The 26258-nt window shown below is 39.4% G+C and overlaps 1 protein-coding gene across 3 annotated transcripts in view; it reads right to left on the bottom strand.

The window, feature by feature from the left end:
• Nucleotides 1–24110, bottom strand: part of capzb (capping actin protein of muscle Z-line subunit beta) — a 123152-nt gene extending 99042 nt beyond the window's left edge. For all 3 annotated transcript variants that reach the window (XR_011962704.1, XM_072586525.1, XM_072586526.1), the window contains exon 1: nt 23970–24110. Coding sequence is in view for 2 of the 3 variants with exons in the window: in XM_072586525.1 (XP_072442626.1) it covers nt 23970–23972 (3 nt within the window). In the remaining variant the exon portion in view is untranslated. The remainder of the gene's footprint in view (nt 1–23969) is intronic.
• Between the last annotated feature and the right edge of the window lie 2148 nt (nt 24111–26258).

Genomic DNA, 26258 nt, shown 5'->3' with positions numbered 1-26258 from the left:
CTTGGGCAGACAGTCTGGTTGGAGTTTGCACGTTTTTCCCCCCAATATCTGCATGGGTTTCCTTTGGGTGTTCTGGTTTCCTTCCAAAGTCCAAAGATGTGCAGGTTAGGTGGATTGGTTGTGCAAAAATTGCTCATAGGTGTCCAGCAACATGCAGTCTAGAGGGATTAGCCATGAGAAATTCAGGATTACAGGGATAGGATGGTGCAGTCAGGGTCAGATACTCTGAGGGCTGGTGTAGATTCAATTGACTAAATGGCTGGCTTCCACAATGTAGGGTCTCTATGATTCTATATACCTTAAATCCCATCAATTGTCCCGAACAGGATCTCTACTAATATGATTTCCTTCGGCTCCTTCTCCTCACAAACCTGGGTTCCCCAACATTTTTTTGGATTTAATTTGTGTCTTCCTTCGTGAAAGCAGAACCAAACTATGTACTTAACTGGCCTACCATCAATTTCTTCCTCATTCTAACTGGTCGTGTTTCTGACTGTGAGGGACCAATATTTACCTCCACTAACCCTTTCCTCGATTAGAAGCTTTTTCAATTAGTTTGAATGTGACCTGCAAGTTTATTTTCTCCCCTCTTAACTAATCCCTTTCTCCTTCTTTGCTTCCAAATCTAAATTTCTGCCGATCCTTAGATCTGCTGATTTTTTTGGCCATTTTATTTGCCCTTTAATTTCTCTCAATCAATATCACTGATTGGATATTTATCTATATATTGCACTTTTCAGAAAGAAAAAGGTCAGCTGTAGCAGGGAAAATGTTATGTTTAAAAGAACATAGCTTGACTAGAACTGAGTCAGCAACACTTTCAGAGAGAGGTCACATAACCCAGTTTCTGGGTATAAGAATAATTTTGGATTTGAATACAAGAGATATCTTGCTTGAAGCAATAGATTTTGCCCTCTCTCTTCCCCTGAAGCCACATTCAAAGTTCAATTGTTGAAAACCCACTAGAAGACTCCTCACTGCAAGTGGTAAATTCTTAAAAAAGAAATCTACACTACTGTCTCCAGAGAAAGCATCATCAGGCAGCATGACAGACCCAGGAAATCATTCTATCTCCAGATGGTGAGAAGGATCACTGGCTACAGGCTAGCATTTGAGACAATCTGAATAGTTATTTTCTGAATTTAATTGTTATTTGGCCAAAGTAATTTTAAAAATTTACACTCCTTTTTCATTATTCATTAAAATTTCTTTCACAGACTTGGATGCTGAGAGTATGTGTACATGTGTTATTTTCTCCAAGAGGATAATTGTATACATTTGCACCGTTCAACTTTTTTGTTAATCGTTTTTTAAACCGTTCCCTGAACACATTTTATTTGCAATTAAATAGTTCTTTATTTGTTAAATAAGGAATTAGGTTGACTTGTTTCTAATACTGCACTATTTACAAGCTAATCTATATAAGTAAAATTAACAAATATCTCTTCCTTTCTTAAATTCAAACTTTGTTGTGATCAGTGGAAGGAGAAAAGAAAAGGAATCCATTCACAGTTATAACTGAATTGTGACAAGTTTCAAAAATGATCAAATATTAATATCAAAATATAACTATTATGTCAAATATTAAGTTATTAATAAACTGATCATGTAACTAACTGGAAGGAAGATTATAAGCCTGTGTTCCAATTAAATGTGCTCCACCTAAGTGATTCATAGTTTTCCATGAGCTGATACAAATCAGTGGAATATATTGTCCCAGCATGAAATCTTGTAGAATATTGTGACATACTTGCTGCAAATATTGAATTCTGGACGCTTTGTCTATAACTACCCAATAACCACCAACAAACTTTGTTTCTGTTTAAATTGACTATTTCAGAAGATTGGACTCCAAAATTTACACTAGCCTGCACAAGTGTTGCCTGATTGCAGCTAGAAAGCAGTAGAAACCACAACATTATTTGACAAACTATCTGAAAGGAAATCTAAAATCCAAATTCATGCCAGAGGAAGTACATAGTTACTTTTGCGTGTGTATGCAACTCTAAAGCACAGTTTATCAAGTTTAATTCTGTTCATTTTTCTCAACCCATTTTGTATGCAGTACTCATGAACTGTATTTCAAAAACTACCAACTGAATTCTGCTTATTTTTGCAAACTTCCAAAACCATTTTGAGACACTGACTTGCTGTACATCCTGTTCTGAGTCAAGCATAATTCACATCCTCTTCACGTAAAGTATGGCAGTGGCATTTTCCACAGAACAAATCTAAGTACAAAAACAGCACAGCACTGGAGCAATCATTCTACCATTATTAGGTCTGAAAGTTGTACTTAGATTTCAGATATGTCTAGATTAATTACTTTTCCAAGATGCAGATGATAGTGTGGATTGTAAAAACAACTGAGTTTTGAATTCTAAGCTGTGTTTGTCATATAGCCACAGTATCTAGATAAACATTCAGTAAGGTTTGAATAGGCATTCAGAAAACTCTATATTTTAACCAAATTTGAACAACGCATAAATAGCATTTTAAAACAAGCCAATACACCAAGTTATGCACGACCCTGAGACAATCAAGAGCAAAATAAAAGCACTTATTCTGCTCTTCGGAAAAGGATTACAGTTCAATGCTTTATAGAAACAAAATATGTAGCTGTATGAGCAACACCTCAGCCACCTTTATAGCTTCATTATCTGCTCAGAAATTGAATATATACTTGAGGTAAAGTATTCACAAAGGAATTCAAAATCGTGAGTCAAGCTACAGTAGGTGACCAAAAGCATTTTTAAAATTGAATTTTAGCCACACATTTAGCTGCAGCAAAATACAATTACCAAATTAAAATCAAAAATCCTACCCTTGTTTGAATAAAACTCACCAAAACTAGTAATAACATGGGAAAGGGGACCAGTGCACTAACACACTTTTGAGTTCCTGTGCAGCTACACAGTTCAAAGGAAACATAGCTATAGGCCCTCATAGTGGTTATAGCTCATATTGTGGGGCTCATGATTGCAGATGAAACCACGTGAAATAAACTATCAAAATATATTTTTTCATTCCCAAATTTTCAGGTACCTCTTACATTTATATTACTGCATAATTTGAAAAGTTTAGGTTAAATTTCAAATGGCATTTTACTGCCTTTCAAGGCCAGCATACAAACCAGTAATTTTTTAAATAATTCATGTGGGATGTGGGCAGAGCTGGCTGGCCAGTGTTTATTACCTGCCCCTATGTGCCCTTGACAAGGTGGCAATGAGTGGTCTTCTTGAACTGCAACAGTCCACATGCTGTGAGTTGACCCACAATGCCAGAGGAAAGAATTTCCAGGATTTTGACTCAGCATCAATGAAGAAAGGGCAATATATTTCCAAGTCAGGATGGTGGGTAGCTTGGGGGGGGGGGGGGGGGGGGGGGGGGGGGGGGGACTTGCAGGTGGAGGTGTTCCCATTTATCTGTTGCATTGTCCTTCTAGAATGGAAATGGTCATGGGTTTGGGGAGGTGCTGTCGAATGACCACTGGTGAATTTGTGCAATGCATTTTGTAGCTAGTACACACTGCTGCTGCAACAACTACAACTATCTCCCCATGTGCCAGGTATGACTCCAAGAGTAGAGAGAGTTTACGCCCAGATTCCAGTTTTGAAAGGGCTCCTTAATGCCACACTCGGTCGAATGCAGCCTCAATATCAAGGGTTGTCACTCTCACCTCACTTCTGGAATTTAACTCTTCTGTTTGAACCAAGGCTGTAATGAGGTCAGAAGCTGAGTGGTCCTGGCAGAACCCAAAATAGGTGTCACTGAGCAGGTTATTGCTGAGAAGGGGATGACATCTTCCATCACTTCACCAATGATCGAGATTAGATTGATGGGGCAATATTTGGCCAAGGTGGATTTATCCTGCTGTTCATGTACGGGACGTGTTTGACCAATTTTCCAAATTGTTGAATAGATTCCATGCTCTAACTGTACTAGAAGAGCTTGGTCCATCGTTTTTCCACTATCCAGTGCCTCCAATTATTTCTTGATATCGTGTGGAGTGAATCAAATTGGCTAAAGACTGGTATATGTGATGCTGGGGACCATTGAAGGAGGACAAGATAAATCATCCAGTCAGGACTTCTGACTGAAGCCTTGTCTTATGCGCTGATGTGTTGGGCTCTTCCATCAATAAGGATGGGGATAGTTGTCGTGCACCGTCCTATACGGAGTTGCTTAATTGTCCACTGCCATTCACAACTGGATGTGGCAGGACTATAGAACTTATATTTGATCTGTTGGTTGTGGGGTCACTTGCATCCGGCTGTCACTTGCTGACTATACTGTTTGGTTCTTCACCAAGATGACACATCGTCTTTAGATATGCCTGGTGCTGCTCCTGGCATGCCCTGCTGCAGTCTCCATTGAACCATTGAACATAGTCCAACATATCCCCCACTCAACCCTTGGCTTGATGATAATGGTTGAGTGGGGAATATGTTGGGCTATGAGTTTGCAGGTTGTGCTGTGTACAATTCTGTTGCTGTTGGTGGCCCACTGCACCTCACGGATGCCCAGTCTTGAGTTGCTAAATCTCTTCAAAGTCTGTCGTATTCAGCATTGTGACAGTACCACAGAACATGACACATGGTATTCTCAATGATGTTTATTGAGCATAGCTTTATGTCTACTGCCCTATAAACAGGATTTTAATAATTCTCTTAAGTAAAAAACCAGAGAGAAACAAATCTGCCTTCCTATTTACTAATGGATTGAAAAATTATAGGTCATTCTTTTACTCAATTATTTTCTGTCCCACCACAAAATTATATATTATTCATTACTCTCTTTGTCTTTCTCTTTCTTTATAGAAATTCTTTTACCCTTTTCATTTTCTTGGAAGTCACCTACTCTTGTAATTTCTGTAGAATGCCTGCCCCAAACTGGAACCAAGACCTAACCCAGACAGGAGGCAATACATTCAAACATTTAATTGCTGCTGTGGCTGAGATCAAATCATTCAGCATAAAGCAAGAATCATAACCTCTCTACGTGACCGTGTGCTGTATATGGTTTTTAATAACAAATGATATACAGTGGTTAAGTTACTAGACCAATAGTCCACACAAGTACAGAGGTATTAAATCCAGCATCAGAGACACAAACGTCCAGAAAAGAACATAGACTGCAAGACATTAGCACTCAATTCTGGAATGAGGATGACTCATCTGGAAGGAAACTGTTCTGATAACATTGCTCAAAATATTACAATTAAAATTTGTTGGGTTCAAGCTCACTGTCAATGCAGCATTTTATTAATTAAATTGAAACCTGATATTCTCATTAGCCAAGTCCAAACATTGCTTTGCGGCAAAACCTAGCAAATCTAGAATAAGATTGACTACCATGATCTTAGCATGACATCACATTTGCAAATGTTTTTATTATTTATAAATATTTAACTACACTTTTGCAGCAACAAATTTTCTCGTCCACATGTAATTTGTATTTCTTCAGTTTCTAAGCAAATTCAAATTCACTAATTTAGACACATTGGAAATTGAAATGGGAAATTCAGATTTTGAGAAGGAAATATACAACAACTGAAATAGTTGGCCCAAAAGGTTTTTTCTGAGAGCGGGTTCTCCACTGATTATTGCTGGAAGGTAACCAAAAAATGACCAACACTTCAGTTGCAGTATCACAACCATCCCAGTGGATCCTTGCACAGCAGTTAAGATCTCACAAAAATGGGCCACTTGTTTAAAATAGCAAGGGGTGAAACTGTATCCCAATACAAGTCAGCAACACCAGGAGAGGAAAGGAAGTAAACTGACAAATGCACTTATCAATCAAATAAGTTCACTACAATATCATAACATCATAATCTTTCTTCAGTCTGTTGGCTGCTGATATCCTCACCTATTCTTTTGTCACCTCATAACTTGACAATTCACATGGTTGTCTTATTGGACTCTCAGCAAAATCTGAGCTCATCCAAAATCTTGCTTCCACATCCGACCTTGTAATAGGTCCTGTTTAGCCATAATCCATGTACTTAGCAAGAAATTTAGTTCCAAATGCATTATGTATCTATGCCCTAATAGTTGTATGGCCTCGACGTGACCTCCTCCAGCTCTGGAACTCTTAAAAAGAGGTCTGTGTTCCTCCACTTCTATCCTCCTGGACAGGTCTCCAACATGTCCTTTGCCCCTTGTAACTGTACCTTCAGCTGTCTCCCCTATAACCTCTAGAATTCCCTGCATCTCCAGACCTCTATCTATCTTTAAGATGCTTTTAAAAACTCATCTTTGACCATGCTTTTGCTAATCTGTGTAAGAGACATTAGCAGCTCCACATCAATTTTTGTCTGTCAGCTCCTGTGAAGGGCTTTCTACAAAAATGAAGATACAACATAAATACAAGTTGAGACGTGTGCAGTTCTGACAGTCTAATTACCAGTGAGAGATTTCAGACATTTTATTAGTTCCTTTGAAGGTTGGCTATCCCAGAATAAGCTACACATATTCTGCAGCTCCACCATAAATTATCTGTGGCCAAATTCAAACCTTTATCATGTAGCATCTTTGCACTTAATAACCAAATTGCCAATGTGGCGGAATGATAATAAATGCAATACTTGTGTAGCACAGAATTCTGTTTACTTCTCACTAACAGACCTTTTAGAAGGCCCGGGGAGCAAAATGCGTTACAATCAAGCTTCCTTCTAGCAATGAAGCTCTGTCTCAAAAAATGTACAGTACAAGTTACAGATTATCCAACCAATTGTCTAAATTTTGGATTATCTGAACAAGATCTCAAGGTTTTGTAAAAACTCATATTCAGTTATTGGTTATAAACGACGACATTATGGCACGCATTGCCGGATAACTGAGAAATGTTTGGATAACCATTCATAACTTACTACTCAACCACTCATGAATAACCGTTAGTTTCTGGTTATCCGAATGATCAATTATCCAAACAAAATACTCCCCACCCGTCTCGTTCAGATAACTGAGGTTCTACTGTATACAAAAGATTTGCAGCAAATAAGTTACACAAATGACTACCTTACTTTCAGGCAAACATGCAACTTTAATTTGTATTCACTCCACAAATTGTGTAAACATCCAAATTAAATGAGAAAGTAAGCTACACTAACTCCCAGCAGTTAGTATTACAGGTCATTCTCCTATCACACATGTTTTGTCAATGCGATTTGGCTGTAACACGATTGGTGAATTGGGGAATTCTTTTTTCCCAAATGCAAACTCCGACTGGCTATTACGCGATTCCAGGTCTAGTTACTTTAAGTTCACTCCTGGTGAGTACTTCAGATCAAGCAAAAGATGTTGGATGATGGGGCAAATTTTTTCTGACCTTATTGTTGATGTTTTCAAGGATGCTTTTAGAAATTATTGCAGGAGAAAACATGTGGATTTCAAGATCCTCTTCATTCTGGACAATGCAGCAAGCCGTCCACCCATCGCTTGAGTTTTCTGGAAACAAAGTGCTATTTCTACCTCCAAACACAACCTCTCCCATTCAACCAGAGGACCAGGATGCAATAACAGCTTTAAAAGCTTATTATTTAAGGTGCACATTCAGGAAGCTGATTGCAGCTACTGAGGGGGATAATGAGGACAGTGTTCTTCAATTTTGGAACAGCTTTAACATTAAAAATGCTATTGACAGCATTGTGGAGGCCTGGGGTGATGTCAGCAAGGACTGCTCACACGCAGTTTTGTGGAAGCTTCTCTCAGATTTTCTTCATGATTTTAAAGGCATTGAACTGTCAGAGGAGCTTCCAGCAATAATAAAAAAAGTCTGTTGCTCTTGCAAAGCAAGTTGGATTTGAAGAAGTGGAAACTGATCTCCAACAACTTCTTGCTGCGGGGGAAATTGAAGCTGGAGATGAAGACAGTATGATGCAACACCATGAGAACTTTCCACTTCTCTTTTGTCTTCTATCCTGAGTGAAGTTGAGAAGCAGTTGCAAATCTTAGAAGACAATGACTACAAGACAGAATGCAGCAAGATAGCAGTCCATGACATAAAGTCTTATCTGGCACCTACGAGCAGCTTCTTCATGAAATAAGAAAGACTGCAAACTAGCAAAACCTAGATGTCTATTTTAAGCCAACACCCGAGAAACACTGTCTGAGGAAAATGAACCACAGCCATCCACATCTGGACTAAATATCTTCTTTTGTCATAACACTGCACCCAGAACTGCATCAGAAAGTAATAATGATGCTGATGATGACCCTCAGCCCCTGTCTTAACATAGTACTGTAACTCAGCAGATTCAAACTCCTTAAAGTGTTAAACTTATTATTTCATTAAAGTGTGCAATTTTATCATTTACTTAGAATGTGCTATCATTTGTGTTAGGCTAACTATTATTTTTGTTCTGATTTTTAATTGATATTTTTGATGGTTCACCTAACCCTGTTTTTCCCATAGGCCCCATTATTTCTATCACACGACTTTCTACAACCCGAGGTTATACTAGCGCATTATCGCAGAACAGACAGTGGGAAGTGACCATGAAATGTACCAAGTAACTAATGTGTTTTCTTAACCAGACTAAGAATTTAAATTAAACAAGTTGTCACACAGAGCTCATGCTCAACCACAAACTCTAAGAAATCAGAAGCCATCATACAAGCTATCTGGATCATACACTGAACTGGTATTTGAGTCCAGAACACCTGTCCCACAAATGCAAAGTAATATTTGTCAGGCTGATGTTAAATACTGACACCACATCAGCAGGTTGACAGCAGGAGGATAAAATGACATGGCAGTCTTTATAACACATTGAGTCCAGAAGTATAGAAAAGGCCTTTTTTTTGTAAATATATTTATTAGCAATTGTTTTTAACTTTACAAACATATAAAATTATTGAAAAAAAAAGCAATCACAATATCAGTATAATAAAAAGAAAAAAACACACAAATTACAATACAACTACTATCCTACCTTTAATACAAAGCAAACCGTAACACTGTGCAAAGCAACACCAAAAACAACAACAAAAAAAACCACAAAATACAGAACAGCTACGCTTGGCACAAGGCTCCCAAACAAAGGAATGGGAGCATTGTATACATATCCGTATTAACTCAGGAGACCCCCCTCCATGGCCCAGGGCTTGACAAATCTAATCATCCTGGTTAAACAAATGCCCTAGACAAAAGGCTTTTAATTCTGTTGTATTATAACCTCACATTATGTAGCTAGTGCAAACAGATATGTAAACTGACAATTCTTATCTATAAAGCTTGGTATCAAACCATGAAATTTATCTATTCTGAAATGGAGGACAACCTCCGTATGGATTTTTAAGAGCGTTTACCTTGACCTTCGAATTGCTCCACATTGAGATGATTTTATTTTGAAAAACATTGAGTGAAAACATCTCAGTGCTAGATTCGAGGGATTCCACCTAAAATTTCAGATTTCATTCAGGTGAAATTCTAACCAGTCAAAGATCAAATTGACTTCATTTGAAATTTACCTGCTCCATTGCCTGAAATTGCTAGGGACTGCTGCCAGCTAAATGCAAAGCCTGAAACACCTGCACCAAACTTTTAAAACCATGGCTGTAGTCATTACTTTACAAAGTTCTGTAAGGTCCACCTCCAGTGAACTACTATCTTCATTATAACATTCAGAAAGGAGCAAATTTTTTCCATGACAATGCTTGAACAAGTACTCCTGACAATCTCAAGAGGAACACCAGTTTGGTGCAGCTATGGATTACAATAATGATGCAAAATTAAATAAACTTGATTAAAATGATTCTCAAGTTTCTACTGTATAGTCAGTAACACTTCCTCAAATGATACCATTGGCACAACTTAGAATAACGTTCATATTATTTGTAAGGTGTGAAAGCTGGATATTAAAATATTAGATTTAATTGATTTGATAGTAAAGTGCACCATGATAATCATAGTGTTGCATTCCAAGTGAAGAACCTAATTAGCCTAATCCCAAATTTAACTTAGTCACTACTACAAGGGAATTGGTGCACCATGAACAACAGCTTGCAATTATAGATATTTTTAATCTACCTACCTATCTGCTCAGACAAGTTGTGACATACAGGTGGGACATGAAGTAAAGAGTGTGGTACTGGAAAAGCACAGCAGGTCAGGCAGCATCCAAGAAGCAGGAGAATCAACGTTTCGGCCATAAGCCCTTCATCAGGAATGAGCATTCTCCTCCTCCTCGGTTGCTGCCTGACCAGCTGTGCTTTTTCAGCACCACACTCTCCACTCTGATCTCCAGCATCTGCAGTCCTCACTTTCTCCTAGGTGGTACATGAACCTAGGGCTTCTGGCACAGAAATACGAACATAACCACTGCACCACAACAGCCCTCAAATTCATTTCTTTAGCTCCTTGGAGGCAGCAAATCATCCTGAGGCATTTCACAACAGCCTAATCAAACAAACATTGGACATCAAGTCACAGGAGATTTAGAAAAGATGACCAAAAGCCTAGTACAAGAGGTAGGCTTTAAGAGCTTCTTCAAAGAAATGTAAAAAGTTAGAGAGTGGCTTCAAGATGGAATTTTAGAACTTTCGGAATTAGGCAGGTGCACAGCCAGAGATAGAGTGATTTTTTTTTAATTGTTGAAACTCCATCATCCATAACTGCTGACAGTAGAGTTCTCAGAAGATTGTAGGACTAAAACAAGTTACAGATTAGGAAGGAGTGAAACAATGGAAGGATTTGAATTTTTTTTTAATTAAGGCTTTTCAGATAGGAATAAGAGGTGAACAGGACTTGGCATAAATTAGGATAAATCAGAGTTTCATGAGCTCAAGTTTAAGAAGGATGGATTAAGTCCACAGTGATATGAATTCATTCAGCACAAAAGGTTAGTCCAACTCAGGTTAGCTTGGGGATAAAAACAGAGAGACAAGAGTTGGGGAGAGTGCCGCAGGACTGCATTTTTAATCCAGTCATCTTAATTTTCATTTGAAATCCAGTTTTGAAATTACTTCACCTTTCTTGCTGAATAATGTTTGAGGTACCCAAAGGTTTCCTTAGCTGAATTTCTATAACAGTATTGGTATCCAGAATTTGTAACTAAAATGCATCATGCTAAATTAGAGGGCTATAGTATGTATGAAGAAGAATTTGCACCTTTCATGGACAATCCAGTTGTTATATATAATAAAAGATCAAAACTCATTGGGGCAGAAGGGAGAGATGATTGCAGACAGATACTGGATGGAGTGGTAAATTGTTTGGGCTTCTCTTGTTCTAGACTTTGTAATTCCTGATTTAACTGTCTGAAGTTCCACTGGCTTTAAGGTTAAACAAGATTTTAAAAGGATCATTAAATAGAAGTCTGATCCAGAGCAACATAGATTTCAAATGTTATCGTCTCTCTTGAAGGTTGTACCAAAGAAATACAGCAAGATTCCAGCATAAGACGAGTATGTTTTTTTGACTGTCCATTTGCACTAAAATTGAAAATATTTTTATTTGATATAAGTATGAGGGCTTAGGCACATATTAAACCTAGAAGGAAAGCATTTTAGAGATACACAATTGCAAAATCTGATTCTTATGCAATATATTTCAACTTTTACTAAAGACTGCATTATACAAGGTTTCCACTGTCCCTCCCTGAAGGAGAACCTTTACATTTCATGTACAAACATGTGCAACAAACAGGGTAAGTAAACTTCTGTTATTAGTTTATTTAAATGGCTTGCCCAATTTAGCTGGATTTCTGACAAGTTGCATATGTTGGTAGTAAATGAATATAAATGAATGGAAATCAAAATAAATGCAATGGGATAAAAATACCCTTATTTTTTAAAAAACTAAAAAAACTAAATATGAATGAATATGGAGCAGTTTCCACTCAGTCGTGCAATTTTTGTTGATGCAACATGTGTGAAATCAGTGCAACTTATGCAAAAGATCACTGAATTTTAAGTGGAAATTATATTTAGTGCAACAGAAATTCCACAATACTTTGCACCGGTTTAAAACTGCGTTAGGAGATGGCTCCACCCACAAGACTGGCCATATCCACAAACCCATCACAACTGGGAGTTTACATCAATTACGCCTGTTTGCAGTTCTTTGAGAAAGGTTAATAAGTTATACTAATTACTTAGAGTACAAGAATACATACAGGCTTGATCCAATTGTATTTTCTTCATTGACCCAAAATAATTCATAAATTCTGGCATTTACTTGGATGTAATTTCTTGTGACAAATCCATTTTCAGATGTATTCATTCGAGTTTACCTAGATACCAACCCAAGTGAATTTCAAAATGAACTCCAGAAATTTGAAAAGTTGCTAACTGTTGCCAAAGTGATGCTCTTACCAGTTTGAATTGCCGGGACTGTATACAGGTAGTTCTTCTATAACACACATTTTGTCAGTGCGAATTAGCTATAATGCAATTGATGAATTGGGGATTTTTTTTGTATAACCTACTGAACTGGTATACCAGGTTTTCCGTAGCGCAATCTCCTAAGCGCGATTACTCTAGCAGTTGCCCATACTGCCATCTTCTTTTGAGTGAGGTTGCAGGGGAACATGACTGTCGCATTATAGGAGAACAACCTGTAGATTATGTGAGAAATTTGATGTTGCTATCTGGATGTAGGATGGTTTAATATACAAAAGATCAAGTTTCACAAATGCTTCATAGTGTACCAACAGTCAAACTGCATATTTCATAACAGCTTTCTGAACAAAGCAGTCATCAGGTGAACAAATGACACAGTACACAGCTTGCTCAACACTGGAAACCACAACATTTTAGTCGCATCTGATTAGGTCAAATCTCTGGATTCAGTGAGCATGCCTTGTTGGTAAGCAATCCCAAGATCAGTGTACTACCACTGATTGAATCTTTCCTCCTACCAGGTGTTATAACCCTTTTGTTGAACACTTAAGGCAAGTCCTTAATTACCTTTTGCTACAGTTTCCCCATTAACAATGAACTCAATCTTCAACTAAATGAACTAGTTACCTGAAAGGGGATGCCAACTATGGATCCAAGAAAAGCTGCCACTAAAGGCAAGCACTTTGTTAACACATCTCAACTTACGTGGGGAAATTGCACATGATAAGTTGACACCCAAAGCACCAAAATGGAAGCACTTCCTGTGGTGTCGACCAATTGTAGTGTGAAAATGGAAGATCTTACCAACCAATTCCAAAATCAGCTGCCCTATCAAGAACGAACTCCAGGAGGAGGTTCACCACTTCCAATAAGGAAAAGTTAAATAAGGAAAATTCAAGAAGGAAAAGTTAAAGCTGTAGTAAACATGCAAGAAATGTCCCAAAGACCAGGCATCAATAACACAAAATAAGATGCAAATTAATGGACTGAAAGACTTTTGAAATTTGCACTGCAATGACAAAGATTCAAAAGGAAATAAAACTGAAGTCATAACAAGTATATTCAGTAAATTAGGTACTACTGGTGAAAATCACCTCAATCAAAGTTGTTATGGCTTTAATTTCACAGCTGACCCAAAATAACTATTCATGAAAGAGAAGGGGAAATGCTGGAAGTCACAGGTCAGTCAGTATCCATGAAAAAGTAAACTTATAATTTGATGTGCACTCATGTGCTGAAGAACAGCACATTTAAAAACACGAACTTGCCTTGTCAAATGCTGACTGGCTTGCTGTGTTGTTCCAGCAGTTACTGTTGTTGTTTCAGATTTTCTGTAAATTCTACCATGTTCATGACCAAAGCCAAATCCAAAACTTAATCACAAAGCAGACATGAAAAGCTTCATTTTACAGTACAAAAGGTTCCAATCAATGGCACACATGAAAAGCCAAATTTTTACCTGATTTTTGTTGCAGAGGGTTATTTTCTATACAATGAACCCATGCATGAGGAAGAATTATCATTTTTACTTTACTGATTAGAAGAACATTTACTCATTTTGGAACCAAAGAGATCAGCAAAGCATTAAGATTTTTTACAGCACTTGTTGTAAATTATTTATGAATTATTTCCTTACCACAAGTCATAGCAATAAATGTAGACTGCATAGATTTAAACACAGACAAGATATTGGACGTACTATCTATTGGATGCAAATTATAGCCATAATTTGAGGATAAAAGCAGGGAATTCTTGTCAGAATTATACAAGGCACTAATTAGACCACACCAAAAAGAATACTGCGAACAGTTTTGGTCCCGTTATCTCAGAAAAAGTACAATAACATTGGAGGCAATCCAGACAATATTCACTAAGTTGATCCCTGGGCATTGCATGCAATCCAGACAAGGTTCACTTGGTTGATCCCAGCTGGCCTGTATTCATGGGAATTTAGGAGAATGGGAGATGGCCCAATTGAAAGATAAAAAAAAATTCTGAAGTGGCTCAAAGCAGGGTAGATGTTGAGAGTTTTTTTTCCCCCTTATGGGAGAGTTGAGGACCAGAGGGCATACTCTCAGAGAAAGGGGTCATCCAATTAACATGGAATTTCTTCTCTGAAAAGAGTTGGGGATCTGTAGAATTGTTTAGCACAGAGGGTTGAAGAGGCTGGGTGGTTAAGTATATCCAAGGCTGGGACAGAGCTTTTTAATCAGTACAGGAATCAAGGGTTATGGGAAAAGGCAGGAAAGCAGAGTGAGGATTATTAGATAAACCGTGATCTTATGGGATGCTGCAGCAGACTCAAAAGGCCAAATGACCTACTTCTGTTCCAATAAATTATGTTTTTTCAAAGTAAAATCAACACCTAGCTTGACTAGCATGTTTGCTCAGTTAAAATTTACAAAAATTATTGAACAAAGAACCTTTCAAGGTAATTACCTCTGTTTCCATTTCCCTCAAATTCCCTTGCAACAATTCTGATGCAGTTCCTCACCGTGACAACTCTTAATTTTGTTCCATTTACTATAAACAGTCCATTGAAAATACATAGATATGCCTTTAAACTACTGGGAACACATGCACACTGAAGATGAATGTTACTAAACTTATACATTCTATTAGTAAAATCAAAGCAGGGAAGATAAACTAAAGAAAATGCTGGAAAAATTCAACAGGTCTCAGCTATTTGTGGAGACAGAAATAGAGTTAATGTTTCAAGTGGAATAAGATTCTTAGAACTGATGAGAGGTGGAAATGTGATGAATTTTAAGCTTTTGAAAAAGAGCTGAACAGACAGGAAGATCACAGAATAGTTAAAAGAATGAGGTGAGGGAGACTAGAGATCAAAGGTGTCATAGAACAAAAAAGGGGACTGGTATGAAAATGGAGAACCCCAAAAAAATGACAAAATATAGCTCCAGAGGAAGCCTTATGGTAGAATGGAGGTCAACTTTAATTGCAAGCAAAACATGGAACAAAGATATGGATAATGGGAAGAGAGAGGATAAAGCAACATATCAAAAAAAATGACAGAAGTCATAATTTGAAGTTGTTTAACTCAATGTTGACTCCAAAAGGCTGTAAAATGAAAGAATACTGTGGATGCTGAAGTAAAAAAACAAAGTGCTGAAGAAACTCAGCATGTCTGACAGCATCTATGGAGAGAGAAGAACAAAAATGTTTGGATTTGAGACAAAAAGAGTTAACTTTGGAGTCCTAGCAGTGACTTTGTTTTTTTAATCCCTAAAACACAGAGAGAGCGAGAGAGAGACAGACACAAAGAGAGGCACACACAAAGAGAGCGAGAGGTACACAGAGAGAGCGCAAGAGAGCCACGCACAGAGTGTGAATGAGATCAAAATTAACATTTGATAGGTCAGTTCAAAAGTCTCATAACAGCAGGGAAGAAGCTGTTCTTGAATCTGTTCATATGTATATTCAAACTTTTATATCTTCTGCCCAATGGAGGAGGGTGGAAGAGAGTATAACCAGGATGGAAGGGTTCTTTCATTATGTTGGTTGCTTTCCCAAGTATAGATGGAGTGAATGGATGAAAGGCTGATTTGCATAATGGACTGGGCTGTGTTCATGATTCTGTAGTTTCTTGCAGTCTTGGGAAGATCAATTGCCAAACCATGCCATGACGCAACCAGATAGGGTGCTTTCTATGGTGCATCTATAAAAATTGGTAAGTATCTTTGTAGACATTTCCTTAACCTCCTGAGGAAGTAGGGATGTATTTGTGTATTCTTGACCATCATGTCAATATGGGTGGACTAGGACAGATTGTTGGTGATCATCACTCCCAGGAACCTGACGCACTCGACCATCTCTGCCTCAGCACCAATGATGGAAGCGTGCCCACCACTCTGCTTTCTGAAGTCAATGACTAGTTCCTTCATCTTGCTGATGTACAGCATGGAAACAGACCCTTCGGTCCAACCCGTCCATGCAGACCAGATATTCCAACCCAAACTAGTCCCACCTGCCAGCACCCGGCCCATATCCCTCCAAACCCTTCCTATTCATATACCCATCCAAATGCCTCTTAAATGTTGCAATTGTACCAGCCTCCACCACTTCCTCTGGCAGCTCATTCCATACACGTACCACCCTCTGAGAAAAAGTTGCCCCTTCGGTCTCTTTTATATCTTTCCCCTCTCACCTTAAACCTATGCCCTCTAGTTCTGGACTCCCCGACCTCAGGGAAAAGACTTTGTCTATTTATCCTATCCATACCCCTCATAATTTTGTAAACCTCTATAAAGGTCACCCCTCAGCCTCCGTCACTCCAGGGGAAACATCCCCAGCCTGTTCAACCTCTCCCTGTAGCTCAGATCCTCCAACCCTAGCAACATCCTCGTAAATCTTTTCTGAACCCTTTCAAGTTTTACAACATCTTTCCGATAGACAGGAGACCAGAATTGCACGCAATATTCCAATGTCCTGTACAGCCGCAACATGGCCTCCCAACTCCTGTACTCAATACTCTGACCGATAAAGGAAAGTATACCAAATGCCTTCTTCACTATCCTATCTACCTGCAACTCCACTCTCAAGCGAGATTGTTGTCATTACACCATACCACTAAGCATTCAATATCTTTCCTGTATTCAGTCTTATCATTGCTTGAGATCCGACCTTAATGGTAGCATCATCAGCAAATTTGTAAATGGAGTTGGGGTGGAATTTGGCCACACCATCATGTGTGTATGGAGTACAGTATGGGGCTGAGTATGCAGCCTTGTGGGGCATCTATGTTGAGAATTATGGCAAAGGAAGTGTTGTCACTTATTCTTACTAATTGTGGTCTCTGGGTCAAGTTGAGGATCCAGTTACAGAGGGGGAAGCCAAGACCTAGGTCTCAGAGTTTAGATGATGGCGTTGAAGGCAGATCTGGAGTCAATGCGAAGGTGCCTGAGATAGGTATCCTTGTTATCCAGATGTTCCAGGGATGAGTATAAGGCCAGGGAGATTACATCTGCTATGGACCTGTTGTGCCGCTGGGCAAATTGCAAAAGATCCAAAGCAATTTGGTAGGCTGGAGTTGATACGAGCCATGACTAATCTCTCGAAGCACTTCATAATTATGGAGGTCAGAGTCAGCAGGCGGTAGTCATTAAGGCACACTGCATGATTTTTCTTTGGTACCGGGGTGATGGTGGTCTTCTTAAAGCAGACGAGGACTTCAGATTATAGTTAGGAAAAATCAAAGATGTCTGTGAATACTCCCAGCATCCGGTCTGCACAGGATCCAAGGGCATGGCTGGGGACTCCACCCTGGCCAGTCCAGTTACACTTCTCATTCAAGTAGAAAGACTCTCTGATGGTGCAGTGATAGCGCCCCTACCTCCAAACCAGGAGGCCCGGGCTCAAGTCCCACCTCCTGGCGTAATAACACCTCTCAACAGGTGGATTAGAAAGTAAAGTTCAAGCCCTTTTAAAAATCTTGCACACCAACTTCCTTCAAAAGTCATAATGTTTGCAAAATTTCTAATTGTACCATTATAGCTCCAAGCTCAGAAAGGTGTACACCTGGAATTGCCACACAACGCAGACTGCGGCTTGAGGAACTGCCAAATATTTCAGACAATTTGAGAACTTTTATTCAGCAGAGAACATGATAGAACCATCACTGCAATCATTAACAAATTGATTCACGCAAACACAGAACTACATCAGTTCCTGCATTGTCTGTAGTCTGAGTCAACTGGTTAAGCAAATTAGGCCAGAAGATAGTTTGAACATTGAATTGTATTGACCTCAAAAAGGTGCAACAACTGACTTCAATAATTTACACAAGAACAATGAACAGATTAAATAATTAAATTTATGATACAATATAAATGTACATGAAAGTAGTGCAAATGGTTAACAGTTAATGCTGGGTAAATCCTTAAAAATCACAATCATTTGTGAAATATTTTTCCGAATGTTAAATACAGGCACACTAAGACTGCTAATAGCTGGAGACAGTATGCTAATCAGAGAAAAAGAAAATCCAAACCTTATGCCTTTTCATGGGAACATACTATAGGTACCCAATCCATATGCCTCAGTCTTTTCATTTTCCACAGTAATTTTTAGCTGAGTTACTAAATGTACAATGCTAACTGAATCACTAAATGCCTCTGCTTTCAAACAGAGCAGTTCAAAGATTAAAATAACATCCACAAATTAAAATAGCATTGGTGATGGTACAGGAACAATATACAACCTTGGACAACAGGAAGAAAAGAGACACAGTTGTCACTTCAGAGCATATTCTCCCTCTAATTTTGCATGGTCTTCTTACAGCACCAGGACAAGTGCTGACTGCTAGCATTACATCCACATAAGTAGATTCACCAAGTGAAGGCCAATTATAACAGCACATCCAAACAGCTGACTATATACAACTTCATGTGAACTCGACTGTGACACTGCTCTAGTATTAAATAGCAACAGAACACAGAAGTTAACTTGACACTTGTACTAATTTCCTCCTCCAAAAGAAAATAATGTATACCATACAATTCACAACCCCTGGATGTCTCAAAAGTACCTTCCAGGCAATGGAGTACATTTCCAAGCACAACCACTGTTATAATGCAGGTAATGCAACAACCAACTTGTACACAGCAAACAATGGCATAATGACCAGATGGTTTACTCTGGGATGTGATTCAGGAATGAATATGAGCAGTTTCCCTGCTCTTCTTTGAAGCATCACAATGGAATCTTTAACATCCACCTGAACAGCCAGGTAGAGTCTTTAATATCTCATCTCGAAAACAGTAGATGTGACAGGATAGTCCATGAATATGCATTAGATTAGCAGCCTGGAATTTTGTGCTCAAGCCCTAGAAACAATAAGAACATAAAAACTGCTTGATGATGCCAACCGATGTCCACCTAGTTTGCCTTTAACCAACTCAGCAACTGAATAACACAACAATAATGGAGTTACTGACTAATTCTTAACATTCGTCTCTACTAACTGGTCAACAACAGACCCAGATTTCAACAGAAGAATCTCCAAAAGCTTTAAAACCACTAGCCAATCATTGGTTTGTCACAAGCATGCCATGTTAATTGCTATGTTTATTAGCATTAAACACATAAAATAACTTTCATGGAACTGCAGTGCAACAATTATACTATTTAGTGGTGCTCCCAGAACTGAAAATAATTCAATCTTTGGATCAGATCTGGCTGCTTCAAATATAAACTCACCTTACACAACAGCAAACATTCAGCATGCAGTCCAAATCAAATATATTGTTAATAGATCAAACTAAAAACTGAAGTATGAAAGAAAATTTACATTCCACCGAAAAAAAATCTATATTTTCTAATTGACATAGTGGCTGCAAGAAATTATATTAGTCAGCTTTTGAACAAACATTAAACAATGATCTAAACATATCAGGAGCATGGTGCAACAACTAACCGACTTGTGAACTACCAAACCCTCCCTCTTGCCTTCCTTCAATAGCACACGCAAAATCAGGTACTCAGCATGTGGAAAATTGCATGATCTTGCATTGCATGAGGTCCAAGAATGCGTAGGAATCATTTTCATTACAAATCTAAATATTCTTTCCAGTAAATAATTTGAATGGCAGAACAACAGGTACGTTTATGATCTAAAGCATAAGTTTAGAATTACTCCAAGCTGTCATCAGAAAATAGTTGAAACTTGAGATTGGTTCTCATTTAAGGGGACGAATCATCAAGCATCCACAGAACTCCTCCTCTTCACCCCTCTCCCTCTCTTCCCACATGACAAAGCCCCTTCCCTGGGGGGAAAGTCGTCCGACTAGAAACTTATCATTTAAGTCAAGAATGAAGTTATAGAGCCCAAGTGCTGTCCTTCATTTTCGATATTAGAATAAGAATATTGCACAGAAAAATAAAATTAAGGATACAAGTAATAAGCAGTATCACATTTAAACCAAAGTTCTGTAACTAATATTATGCTATCCAAGAAACAGGATGAAGTAGCACATCCTTGTAGCATCAAGGAGTAGTTTTAAAGTAAATTAAGAATCGATTAAATTAATTTCTTTGATACATTCACAAGTATCTGCTTTGTCACAACTATCCAGTGGAAAAAATGCTGCAATTATATCCAAATGGATAATGGAAACTAAAGGACAGCATAATACAAAATTGTGTCATCTTTCTTCTTCTGGAAGGTTTACCGAAGGCAGATGGCATGTTTGCATCAGCAGGTTGTGATGCAAGGCTTTGTTTGTTTATGTAAACCATTGTACACAATGGAGAAAACAAGTAATTTTTGACTGTAGATAATGCAGGTTCCAGTGATTTCATAAATTAATGGCAGATCAGATATTACTTTCAGCTGCAGGAAAATGTCAAGCAACAGGAACATTGAGGCTCAAGAAAAATGGCTAGTCACAGTATGTTATTCTTGCCCCTCCTTCCTCTCTCAAATCTTATTTAACAAACAATTCAAAGCAGGATCAAACTGGAGAAACTTAGTAAGTCAATGCATCCAAGTGCCTGTCCGGACAGTCAGCCAATAGTAGCAAAAACAATAAATTAGAAATACTATTTACACCTACACCCCTTAAAACAAAACTATAAGGAGACACCAATTCTTTCTGGAGCCATGAATCAAAAAAAAAAGGTACAAGTGCCCCTTTTTAAGACCAACAGAATAAAGAATTTAAAAAGGAAATAGTTTAGGAAATTAAATAACAAATCAGTTACCTACTTTATTCTGTAATCCCAGAATTGCCCACCACTGACAAAAGATCTCAAGCATATATTAAATGTTCCTTCTCCAGATCCACCCAGGCAAACAAGGCTGCAGGACAGACAATGAATACCCCCTAAAATACCACATCCAACATGACCTACGCATAGCTTCCTCCAGCCTCTGAGTTACTGATTTTAGTCTATAGCACATATAACATCCTTGGATCTGCATGTCAACGGCTGGTGCAACAAGAGGAAGTTTCAGTTCCAAGTCAACTCACATCTGAAGAGTTTCAGAAGGATACTTTAAAAGGCCAAGAAGCAAACTGCTTGTTCATATGCATCATTTTTGTAGCAAGGTTAAATACAATCAGATGATGATGAAAACAAAAAGCATCTCACATGCCTCAAGATCAATGTTAAAAGGATCTACTTGAAGAGGTGTTGTCATGTGACTTGTTTATCATAAGAAACTGTTCCCACGACAAATTTAGACCTACGACTACCAGTACATTAAACATGTGTTATAAAATGCAAAATTCCTCCAACACAATCCAAGTTTGAAAGAAAACAGAATCAGTACTTTCACCAATCTTTCACAGTTAACGTGCAAACAGTCTGAACATTTCACATGCCTGTTACATTTTACTGAATTATTGCTTGTAACAGAAATATTAAGATTATCAAAAGCACAAGTTTCAGTCAGCCTATGCAAAAACTCTAAAACAAAGCAAGGGACCATCTGAATTCAAAGATTTCAGTGTTTCTTTAGAAGCGTCAGAAATGAGAACCAGGCAATGCCAAATATCCAGGCAGAAGAGGAATAAAAGTTTGTTATTGACTAAACTGACATGTATTCAAATCATGTAAAAAAAGCTATCATAGCGTAGGCTGAGTTGAGGCCTGGAGACTAATTCACAATCAACTTGAATGGCAGGGCCTTAAGGAGTGTAGTAGAACAGAGGCACCTTGAAGTTCAGATGCACAGTTCTCAAAGTGGAGTCACAGATAGATCGAGCAGTAAAGAAGGCTTTTGGCACACTGGCCTTTATCAGTCAGGGCATTCAGTATCGAAGTTACGTTGCAGTTGTACAGGATTGCTGGGGAGGCCAAACTTGTAGTAATGTGTTCAGTTTTGGTCACCTTGCGTTTGAAAGGATGTTATTAAACTGGAAAGAGTGCAGAAGAAATTTTCAAGAATGTAGCCAGGACTCAACAGTCTGAGTTATAGAGAGAGGTTGGACAAGATAGGACTTTTTTAACTTTAGAGCATAGGAGACTGAAGGTGGATCTTACAGAAGTGTATATGATAAGAGGCCTGGACAGGGTGAATGCACTCAGTCTTTTTCCCAGGGTAGGGAAATTGAGGACTAGAGGGCATCAGTTTAAGGTTAGAGGGGAAAGAATAAAAGGGAACCTGAGAGGCAACTTTGTTTTACAAAGAGAGTGGTATGCATATGGAAGGAGCTGCCAGCGAAAGTAGTTGAGGTGGGTACATAAACAACATTTAAAAGGCATTTGCACAAATACATGGATGGGAAAGGTTGAGAAGGATATGGGCCAAGTGCCAGGAAATGGGGTTAGTGTGGATAGACACTTTGGTTGGCATGGACCAGTTTGGGCTGAAGGGGCTGTCTCCATGCTGTTGGATTCTATGATACAATGAAAAAGGCTCATTAGCATATATAGAGCTGTAGTCAGTTATTTGATAAAATTGAGACAAATTGACATTGAGAATTAGACTAGTTAAAATAAGTGAATAAAGGACCAATTTCTCCCAGTGCAATCTATTCAAACATTTCAGAAAACAGATCCTGCAAAAAAATCTTTAAAACTACAATGCATGTCTAAACCCAACGAATCAAGATCACAATCTGTCAAACAGATAACTTCCTCATTTCTACAGTAGAATGTCTCTGATGTGCCACCAATGTTGAAAAATCCAGGAGCGGAAATGAGACCAAGTAATCTTTAGTATTATAGATAGAAAAGTTAAAATGATTTAAGTGTTCAAATCCATTAAATAATTACAAAGATTAGAGAACAGATTTGGTTTGGCCTGGTTAAAAGAAAAACCCAAAACGCGTGGTTTCTTACCGTTAGCAGTCTGATTATCTACCAGTCGTAAACTAATCTTTGGGTCTAGAAATGTATTTTATTAATCACTCAATCCTCACCATTGTGCAATGACAACCACCTAAACTTCATTTAATAGCTGACAGCTTCATTGGAAGGGCGCTGAATAACTTTGTGCTGCGTTGGGCCACATTTCCTTTAAGATACACAATGGGGAACCCTGAGTTCACAATAACCCGACATCATAAAGGAACCCAACTGCCTTCAGTGAACGTCCATGGAGTGGTCAGAGGAACATAATACCAACAAAAAAAATGTACAACTGTAACACAAGACTTGAGCGGACTATCACAACTAGGATGCTGGCGTAGGTTGAGGTTGTGACAGTGCAAGAGACTAAAAGCTCACACTTGATCCTCCCTCCCTCCCTCAGTCAGCCAGCTATGGTCTGAATGAGGAACAGTATTTGGCAGGAAGTTTGCCTACACTTTAGAGCAAGGCGCAGTGTGGAGGGAGAGAGAGAGGGAGGGAGAGGAGGATAGTTGATCGCAACCCCGAGCAATCAACAAGAGACTCTGAAAGGCAGCGGGGCTTGGGAGCCGTGACCGGGATGCGAACAGCGGCGGCGGCGGCGGCGCAGCCACAAGGCCCGGCCGGGCAGCCCTCCCGGCCCGGCTCTCCGCTCTACCTCACCCCCGCTGGATCTAACTCGCGGTGTCCTCCTTGTGAGGACCAGCTGAAAGACGGTTCCTATGTCGGGATGTGGGCCGAGGTGGAGGGGGGGGGGGGGGGTGGTGGTATGAATGGACAGGGCTTGCCCCGGGGCCAGGTGGCACTCACCATGGCGATGGCGGTGGTGGTGGTGACGGTTGGCGACGGCACTCTTGCGGACGGTTCCTTCGTCGGGCCCGAGCGATCATCCGGGTCACGCAGACAGCCCGCACTCAGCCAATCAGCGGCCGAAGCTGCAGCTTGCCCAAGTATGGGCCTCGCAATGCGGAAGTAATGCTTCAGGAGATGTACTCCACCCTCCCCCATGATTGTCAATATCCTTAATATCTGCACACTCCCGATGGCACAGTAAATATTTGCACATTACATTGTTAATATCCTCATCTGTTCACTCCCCATTTCACGGTTAATATCTGCAGAGTCAATATCCTTATTATCTGCTCACTCCCCATTGCACAGTTAATATCTGCGCACTGCCCCTGCATTATATCTTCAAAACCTACACACTCGCTAATGCACTATCAATATCACACACTCTCCATTGCACTATCAATGTCTTGAAAATCTGTACATACCCCACTGCACTTTCAATATCCTCAATATCTGTACACTCCACCTGCACTGTCAAAATCCTAATATCTGCACATTCCCAGCTGCAATCAATATCTGTGCACTCACACTAGACTGTCAATATCTTCAATTTCTGCAGTCTCCCTATTGCACTGCCAATACCAGCGCACTTCCCAATACACTGTCAATATCTGCACACACTCCATTGCACTTTCAATATCCTCAATATATGCACGCTCCCACTGCAGTGTCAATATCCTCAATATCTGCATACTGACAAGTGCACTGTCAATATCTACACACACCCTGCTCCACTTACAATATCCTAAATTTCTGCACACTCCCTGCTGCGCTGTCAATATCAACGTCTGCACATTCCCCACTACATTGTCAATTTTTAGATTACTTACATTGTGGAAACAGACCCTTCGGCCCAACAAGTCCACACCGACCCTCCGAAGAGCAACCCTACATTTACCCTTTCACCTAACTCTACGGGCAATTTAGCATGGCCAGTTCACATAATCTGCACATTTTTGGACTGTGGGAGGAAACCGGAGCATCCGGAGGAAGCCCAAGCATACACGGGGAGAATGTGCAAACTCCACACAGACAGTTGCCTGAGGCGGGAATTGAACCCGGGTCTCTGGCGCTGTGAGGCAGCAGTGCTAACCACCGTGCCACTGTCTTCAAGATCTGTACATACCCCCAACACTGTCAAAATATCAATATCTGCACACTCTACTGCACTGTCAGTATCTCCACACTCCCCACTGCACTGTCAACATACTCAGTATCTGCATACTCCTCACTGCAGTGCCAATATTCTCAATACCTTCATATTCTCCAATGCAGTGTCAATGTCTGCACACACCTCACTGCACTTTCCATATCTTCAATATATACACACTCCCCACTACCCTGTCAATATCCTTAATATCTGCAGAATTCCCCCGTACACACTCACCACTGTACTGTCAGTATCTACACACTTCCCACTGCACTGTCAATATCTACCCACTGTGTTATGAATGTCTGCACATTCCCCACTACATTGTTAATGTCCTCAATATCTGTACACTCCTGGCTTTACTGTCAATATCCTTAATATCTGCAGAATCCCCCGTACACACTCAGCACTGTACTGTTAGTATCTCCACACTCCCCACTGCACTGTCAATATCTATCCACTGTGTTATGAACATCTGCACATTCCCCACTACCCACACTGTCAAAATATCTATACACTCACTATTGCATTATTATCTTCACACTCACCACTGCAGTCAATATCTTCAATATGTGCACACACCCCACCACACTTTCAATATCCTCAATATGTACACGCTCCCCACTGCACTAACAATATTCTCAATGTCTCCACACTCCCCACTGCACTAACAATGTCCTCAATATTTGTACACTCCCCTAATGTATCAAAATCTCAATATCTGCATACTCACCACTGCACTGACAATATTCTTAATACCTGAACACTCCCCAACATAGTGTCAATATCTGCACAATCCGCACTGCACAATGTGTATAAATTCCCCACTACACTGTCAATGTCCTCAATATTTGCACACTTGCCCCCACACTGTCAAAACCTCAATATCTGCACACTCCTCAATGCATTGTCAATATCCTAAATATCCACACACTCCTCACTGCACTGTCCATATCTACACATTCCCCACTGCACTGCTAGTGCACCCTCTGCACTATCAATTTCTCAATTTCTGCACACTCCCCATTGCACTGTGAACATCCTCAACTTTTGCACACTCCCCCAGTACACTGTCAATCTCCTCAATTTATGTACAC

This window comes from Chiloscyllium punctatum, chromosome 16, assembly GCF_047496795.1.
Source record: "Chiloscyllium punctatum isolate Juve2018m chromosome 16, sChiPun1.3, whole genome shotgun sequence".
NCBI classification, from domain to species: domain Eukaryota; kingdom Metazoa; phylum Chordata; class Chondrichthyes; order Orectolobiformes; family Hemiscylliidae; genus Chiloscyllium; species Chiloscyllium punctatum.
The sequence above is the reverse complement of the archived record's forward strand: the minus strand, read 5'-3'. Positions and strand labels throughout refer to the sequence as shown.